Raw genomic sequence first — 8,643 nt, 5'->3', positions numbered from 1 at the left:
ACTTACCAATCATAATCAGATTTGTCATTTTCTGAATTCAAGAACTCATCTGTCCGAGTCTTCCGTGTTGTTGTCATTGGATTTGACTCTGCAAAAAAATGCACCAACCAAAATTAATAAATTAAAAATTTAAAAAAAAAATCTGAAATACAGAAGAATGTGAAAATGAAAATGTATTGACCTAAGGCAGTGTTTGGCTGGACGGAAATGTTCCTCTCATTGTCAATCTCGCGCCTCCTCATCTCGAAGAAGATCGCGAGCTCTTCGTCTTTCTCCTTCGTCACCATGATCAGCTCAGCTTTATTTCAAACACCAACTCGCTCTGACTCGGACTCGGACTCCGACTCAGACTCAGACTCGGTGAGCTTTTTTCAATTTAAAAAAACACTACGGATCTGAAGCAGCAAGCAAATGCTTATATATATATACACAGAGTAATAAATAAGTAAGAAAAAATAAGTAGCATTTATTGTTTCTAGTTTAAGAGAGGAGTGGCAATCGGAGTAATAACTAGTGGAAGTGATGTCTAAAATAGTAAGTGAGAGAGAGAGAGAGAAATGGAGGAGTTGAGAGTGGCACTCTGTGAGTGTTGTGTTTTTAAAAGCTCTGAAGTGAAAGAAGAAAGAGTAGCGTAGGAACAAAACAAAATATAGAGGATTTGAATTGCGCACACCGACACGAATGGAAAACGACTACGTTTTTCATACATTTTTACGATATTGCCATTTCTTCTAGCGATATTCAACGTTTCTTTTTTGTTTGGTAACTTTCATTATCAACAAATAGTGATTACCACTATTTTTTTCATTAAATATATATCTTTTTTTTTTTTTTGGGTTAAAAGGAAATATCATTAAATAAATATCATGATATTGAAAATTAATATTTGTTTAAATATTGATATTATGATAAAATTCAGTCTATTTTACTGTATAATAAATGGATAGGATTTTAAATTTTGCGTAATATCAAATATTGGATTGCCTTAAAAAAATTAGAAGAGGATCTATCCAATAATGTAATATATGTATTGTTTTAAGAGAAATCCTTGAACCTTGTACGTATTTTATGAAGGGCGTAGTAAAAAATGGTAGCATTTTTTTTTTTTGGAACCAACTTTTTTTTTTTTTTTTGAGAAAGTTTTTGGAACCAACTTGATTCCAATGTCATTCTCAAAAAAAAAAGAAAAAAAAACTTGATTCCAGTGTCTTCTAAAAAAAGGGTGGGTTTAGTGTTTCTGTGCATTGGTCCATTTGGAATTTGGACATGTGTCAAGTAATTGTTACATGCTTATATCTTGACAGGTCTACTTTATAGGAGCTTTGGACTCAACCCTCCCCCCCCCCCCCCCCTCTTTTTTTTTTTTTTTTTTTTTTTTTTTTAATTTTTAACTTCTATTTTAAGAGGAGATGTAAGACTAGTCAAACACACAACACAAGGATTATAAGGCCATTCAAGCTACAACTCCATGGAAAAATATTGCCAAATCATTGCTTACAATTCACAATATAGATCACATACTTCCTCCGTCCCACTTTGTTTGTCCTGTTTGAAAAGTCAAGTTTTTTAAGGGAACATAATTTATTATCTTGTTTACATTTTAAAAATGTATAAATTCCAAAAACTACCCTTAAATAAATTTATCAAAAAATTGAATTAGTAAATTAATAGGGTATAATAGGAACATTAGTAAATTAATGACTTTTATTTTTAGAAACAAGACAATATTTTGGGACATCTCAAAATGGAATAGATGACAAACAAAGTGGGACGGAGGGAGTATTTTATAAGATCTTAATCCCAATATTATACTAAAAGGTTTGTAACTCAATTAATTGACAAATTCATGTATTCTTAATAGATGCAACCTTAAGGATTAAATTCATTCTCTTCATCGTAACTGTTGAAATTTTAAATAAATAAAAAGGGGGTTGGGTTTTTTTTTGGCGCGGGGGGGGCTTAAAGTTACAACGTTGGACATTGCATGATGGCACCTGTCATAGCAGGAAAATTTACTCTTTTTCCGTTTGGCAGGTGAGAATTTAATCACCTTGCCACCTTGGTGCTCATTTAAAACCGACTGGTGTATTCCGTACTTTTTTTTTTTTTTTTTTTTTTTTACAATTCTGCAGTACTGGTGAATGCATGGTGGTCAAACAAAAAACCAGTAAGAAAATTCGCAGTATGGCACTATCATGCTATATATTAACTGTGACTAGTTAAACATCATTTGTACAGTTTATTATACTTTTACAAACATCTTTCTTTTTTCCCTGAATAAAATTTCATTTAATCAAGCAAGAACCAAAACAGTAAATAAAAGAATAAAGTTTCTCTATTAGTTTGGTGAGAAACTCTTCAAACTTCTCATATATCTTTATATTAAGTGTGAATTTTGAAAATTTAATTATTGGATTGCATGTTCTTATTGTATCTTTCATACTTGCAAAATTTCAAGAAAATCAAAAATTAATTACTATGTCATCAAATAAATGTTAAAATTTTAAGGTTTTGTAATCTAAAATTATGTATAAAAAATAAGTTTATTAATCGAAAAGTAAATAGCATTCGATTTGAATGAAATTTGATACGCATATTAAGAACATAAGAAACATGAAATTCAACAATTAAATTTTCAAAATTCACAAAAAAAAAAGATATATGAGAAGTTTAAAAAATTTCTCTCTAATCTAATTTAGAGAGAAACTTTGTTCATAATTAAACCCTTGAACCCCAATAGAAACAACACCTCAACACATATTGCAATGTTATGGGCCAATACATGTAGTATATTGGCTGATCAATTATTCTTTCTTTGGTTTTTTTTTTTTTTTTTTTAAATAAGATTGGGATAGGATCAATTCTACTTTCACACACATCCAATATATTTTTTATTAGAAAAAATATACTGTATTATTTTGTAAGGACAATTTTGAAATTTAAAGGTCCGTTTGGTACATATGTTTAAATACATGTTTTCAATTTTTAAACATCACACACTTTTTTATTCACACATATTTTAAAAAAAATTAAAAACTGTTATTTAAACATAAACATCAAACGTCCCTAAAGCTCTAAACTCAAACCAATTCTAAAAGCAGTATTAGAATTGGAAAGAAGTCAAGAACATTCCCATTCCTGCACACGCAGAAACCTTGACCCTTTATTAAGTAAAAAGATATAGATGTTAAATCCCAGAGGAAATTCAAACTTTGGCTTTGAAAAGACACTACGGTTTAAACGTGGGCTGTTGTATTTCTTGGGATATACTACCACATCAAACGGCTACGCTTGGTCCAAGAAGAAACTCATAAGACTCGAATTTAAATTGCATGACATGGAACCTTGAGAATCGTGTTGTTTAAATTTTGGTGTCTGCCTCTGTGTGCGGACCCATTAGGAGAGAAGTATTTAATATGAATTAAAATTTTTTTAATTACAAAAAAAGCTTTTGGTAATTGGTGCTTAAATGCACAGAGAAGAATCCAATCTACATTAGAAAAAAACAAAAATAAATAAATAAATAAATATTATAAGACTCTTAACAAAAACGGATTGATTGTAATAAAAAACTCAACTTCAACAAATGCATTAGGCACTCTTTAACAGAATCCTTAAATAAAATACCTAATCAATTGGGTCACAAAGACCCTATTTAGTTGGCGGGCAATTTCATAGAAGTAAGAGAAAAGATTGATTGTTATGTAAATTAATAAATTTATGACGATATGTAGACATTTTAAAATTTTTAATATTTAATATGAATAAAAAAATAAATTCATTTAGAATAGAGAGAATCATTTTTCAGTAAGATATAGTTATGTTAATGTGAGCTTATAGTAAAGCATGGCTTCTAATGCACAAACTTATCATAAGTGTTTTGTTATCATATATGTTAGTATGAGAAAGATATTATGAAGTGGAAATCGTAAATTTAAATCCTATTTAGTCGTAGAATAATAATACTACTAATAATATATACTATACAAATACAATGCAATGCATCACCTTGGTGATGATTGTATTCGTCACACTATGCTTGTTACATGTATTATACTTTTCATTGTCCCTTGAAGCACCTCCAATTCCATATTGATGTTAACTTTGAAAATGAGAACTCGAGGCATAGGTGATGTGCCACGCTCAACGTTTGAGCCCCACACCTCCCCATATCTTTGGGCACCGTCTCGAGTCTCGACCTTTCGAATTCTTGAGTCGGGCCAAGTGCACGAGTTTTCACATGGGCCTGGTGTCCATCATTTTCTGTATGTTTAAGAGTCTAGAATTTTATCTGTTGGAGCAATCAAAAGCATTTATTAAACAAAACTCTGTCGGCACGGCAATGGGGCGGATAGGCCCAAATCCATGGGGGCATCTTCCTTGCATTATCCTCTCTCTGTGGCAAGATAACGAAAAGACTAAAGAGTGTGAGGTAGGTCTGGCTATGAAAAGGATATCTAGTGTTTCAAATGCTTGTAGCGTAACACTTAAAATATGTGGATTCCACATATCATGAGGCCGATGTTGCATGCATCTGAAATATTAAATACACACTTAGCAATTACAATAAGTGAAATCCACATGTTGTGAGTGTGATGTTATATGTATCCGAAACATTAGATACTTTTTCTAAAGAAAAAAGAAGATATTTGACATATTGAATGAGTGGGGTGGTAGTGTTTTGGATAAAATATGCGGACACCACATATTGTGAGTACCATGTTACATGCATCCAGAACGTAATTACACAACGAATTACAACAAATGGAGTTTATATGTTGTAAGTGTGATGTTACATATATCTGAAACACTAGGTACTTTTCCAAGAAAAAAAGATAGAGGCAACAGTGAGAGTACTAAGACAGAGAGAAGTGTTTTGAAAAACCATACGAGAAGGACTAGACAGGATTGAGCCTGAGACATTTTGCTATCTTGATTGTCATTCACAACTGCAATTTATTAGCCATGGAAATCTCTACAAGAAGACAACTTATGGAGATTTTAATGGGTTGACAAAAAGGGGTTACATCTGGACATGATTGGCTAAGTCCAAATCCAACCCCAATCTGACGACCAAAATAACACTCTTTTGAGGCAGGATACATAACCAACAAATGAATAAGAAATAAATTATTTATTTATTTTATTTTATTTTTTCTGGGTATACAGGCATCATACATTTACTTTATTATCGGACCACAAACATTACCAATCAAATAAATTAGCAAATTCAAGCAAAATGAGTTCAATGGGATACTGGCTCCGGCTCAAAGATAGTTTTTCTGAACTACCTTTGAGTTTCCCCGGCCATTGCCCGGCTCAATGTGCAGCCTTTGTAAGAGAAAGCAAATATAATGAGTTCCAAGCCTGGTTGTGTTCGACCAGAAAAACATTTGTGAACGGTAAATTGGACATAGAACCCAGCAATTATCCACATTATATGCAAAGCTATAAAAAAGATTCTATACCAACAAAAATTTAAATTAGAGAAAGTGCATTGTTATAATACAATCTGCAAAAATGGTCCATAACAGTGAAGAGACTAACATTATGAACTCAGGTTTCAGACTCAACCAAGAACATAGAGTGCATAGAATGTAAAATTAAAATAGTCCATCAATTCCATATTGAATGGCTAGTCAGGCATCATCAGCATCACTACTACCAAATGTAGCATCATGAGGTGTTGCGAAGAAGCTCCCATCAGGACCAAACATCTTAAACCTACTCAACAATAAAATTCACGTCACTTCAAATGTTAAAAGTGCAACCACAAACGTCAGTAATTAGTTACCTCTCTAGGATAAATTTTCCTTCCTTGTACTTCTGGGTTCTCTCATTTGCAGCCTCCTGAAAAATGAGTAGCAAAACTTAAAGAGAAACCATTGAAAAACCATGTTGACAAGTGATGAATAAAGAACAAAAATTACAAGCCATAAATTTTGAAAACAGATCTTACATATTTCCAACCCACAATTGAGCAACACCCAACACAAAAAATGTCAACAACAGTGTGCAATCCAGTAATCATCAAGCGCTCTTCTTTCTCTCCAAGTGTGACATTTACGCTGTCATGCATTTGGAAAGCAAGATGTTACTTGAAGCATTCACATTTAAAATTGCCAAATTACATCGCTATCAATGAGCCTGCCTAGAATGCAAGAGATGAGGGGATCTACCATCTTCTCAATTGGTCAAGCATAGGGTGGTGCTCGAATATAAAGAGAAAACACAATGGTAATGCTTTCCCACAGGCCACAGGCCACAGGCAAGGTTTTCAATTCATTGATGAGAATGAAGAATCCCTTTGGCTACTTCATAGCATGCTGTTTTTGCAGCAATTTTTTCCCAATTACTTGGACGATTGATGAGAAACATTTTGGAAATTGAATGAAATGTGCTCATTCAGTAGCCTCTCAGAACAATATAACCAGATTTTCTATGGAGTTTATACCACATTGAGAAATGATTAAAACTGACAAGTACATGTACTATATGAATTGTGCAAGCATGCACAAAGCACAACATTGATCAATATCGTACCATATTCAGACATTGTCAGATAATAGTAGAATTGTGTGCATAAAAAGAGATGTTGCCACCCGTACTTATAGGCTTAATACTAACTAGTAATAAATTTTACAAAGATATCTTAAATATTTCCAATGAGTAGTAAAGCTTACACTTTATCAAAGAGATAAGCCATTCCATGCTTGCAACGGAAAGACTGTATACAGGAAAACAAAGGGTTAGAGTATCTGCATGTTGCATCATTTCAGATATAATTTGGGTGCTGAAACACAATAAAGAAGAGGGAATCAACACACCAAGTTGAAGAAAGACAAAATGCTATCAGTGGTCTCTCCCAAAGGTCAATTTCATTTGTCATAATTAGACCGATTATTTTATCATAAGCATGAGTAACAAATTTAGCCAGAGAAGCCCCAGGTCTCTGATGGATGGCATAATCAGAAGACTTGAATTTGGCCTTTAAGAAGAAAAATTATGGGTATGTTGATGGCTATGTTTTAATAAACATAGTCAAAGTACTTTAAAAGAAATAAAATAAAATAATATAAATAAATGCTTTACAATCTGAAACAATCCAATGAAAAGAAGCTAAAACAGACATATTAATTTAATAGACCGGTCTCTATAATCTATTTCTGGACTTAAAATTGATCGAAGTTAAACTAGGAACATTTCTAAGGACTATTAGGTAACCAAATTTCTCAGTGGCAATTAAAGATGTCAAAGGTTGACAGTATTCACATTGGCCTTACCTGTCAAGGTTCTAAATAAAATGATCATTATACATACAGATAGACCATTCTACACAATGACAAAGTGAAAAGTAATATAATTTCATAGGGTAAAACACATATGGTACTAAGAAGCACAACTCAGAACACTACAACAACAACCAATCCTAAGTCCCAAAATTTTAAGCCGGTTATGGATCCACATGTATTCTTTTTCACTATCCAAAAATCATACTGTCTGTTACATTCTTTTTTTTTTTTTTGGTGCTCTCTCTGTTACATTCTTAATTGATATGTTATGTCCTCTTTTAATACTTGAAATACATATTATAAAAATTAAAAGAAAGCAAAAACTTATTATCAATACAAAGTCCCCAAATTAGACTAAATCAAGGTCTCTCTCTCTCTCTCTTTTGTTATTCATAATGAGCCTTCCCTGTTTCTATTTTTCCTTATTTAAAAAAATTAAATTAAATCTTGTAATAGATTTATCAGTAAAGGCCTAAAGGGTCTTCCTTTTACATTGTAGACAAAAATCGTAACACAAGAAAGTCACACATGAACAAAACATAAAAATGCATCACGCAACATTACATTATAACTTAAATAATGGGGAAGAAGGAAATGAAACGAAAACCTTAGAAACGATATCATCAGAAAGAGCAAGGTGTGTCGTGCAGTGCTTGCAGCTATAGATGCGTCCTTCAAGAGTGATCGCAAAAAGCCTTCCCATCTTTCTTTCTCTCTCACACACACACACAGGAATACGCGTTGAAGAAGACGAAGAAAGAAGAAGGATCAAAAGTATGAAATGCAACTTTTTTCAAAAAGATGCGTTTTATACCGACCAAACGGAATTTTTGGGCTGGCTTGTTCCAAAACGGGCTTTTTGGGCTGAAAAAGTTGAAGCTCTTCCAATCCATTTTGCCAAAAGTTTATGGGCATTTTGATATATCCTTTGGGGTGAGTTAGGCAATTACCAAATTGCCCTACAATAAAGGATGCTTATGTCTTCAATCTCACGCACAGTGTCTCATTCCTCTTAATAACAAATTTCCAAATCCAAACAAAAAAAAAATCTATAACAAATTCCTAAATCAGCTAAGAAAAAAAAAATCAATTCCTTGCAAATTAGGATTTCTCAAAATGCAAAACAAAAAAACATTAGAATATAGCAAAATCTTTCAAATGGAGTTTGTACCCATCTACGTTTGTTCTGCTCTGATCCAATTTTGCCGATCTGAATCATCCTGTTTGTAAGTGGTTGAATTTAGAGAAAAAGAAAAGAATCAAGAAGATCAGGGTGAAGAATTGCATGGGTGTTACAGATGAAGTGCTTAGAGAAAAGGGAAAGAAAAAAAAAAAAAAAAAAAAAGAGGAA

The 8,643-nt window shown here is 32.5% G+C and overlaps 1 protein-coding gene across 1 annotated transcript; it reads right to left on the bottom strand.

Annotated features, from left to right (window-relative positions):
* Positions 1-5,483: 5,483 nt before the first annotated feature.
* On the bottom strand, positions 5,484-8,643 carry LOC115952884 (protein yippee-like). The gene is made up of 5 exons (XM_031070217.1): positions 7,900-8,643; positions 6,684-6,727; positions 5,960-6,068; positions 5,795-5,850; positions 5,484-5,724 (listed from the first exon to the last, which is right to left on the bottom strand). The coding sequence occupies exons 1-5, from the start codon at positions 7,993-7,995 to the stop codon at positions 5,640-5,642; spliced, it is 390 nt and encodes a 129-aa protein (XP_030926077.1). The 5' UTR covers positions 7,996-8,643; the 3' UTR covers positions 5,484-5,639.

This window comes from Quercus lobata, chromosome 7 (genome assembly GCF_001633185.2).
Source record: "Quercus lobata isolate SW786 chromosome 7, ValleyOak3.0 Primary Assembly, whole genome shotgun sequence".
In the NCBI taxonomy this organism is placed as follows: domain Eukaryota; kingdom Viridiplantae; phylum Streptophyta; class Magnoliopsida; order Fagales; family Fagaceae; genus Quercus; species Quercus lobata.
The sequence above is the reverse complement of the archived record's forward strand: the minus strand, read 5'-3'. Positions and strand labels throughout refer to the sequence as shown.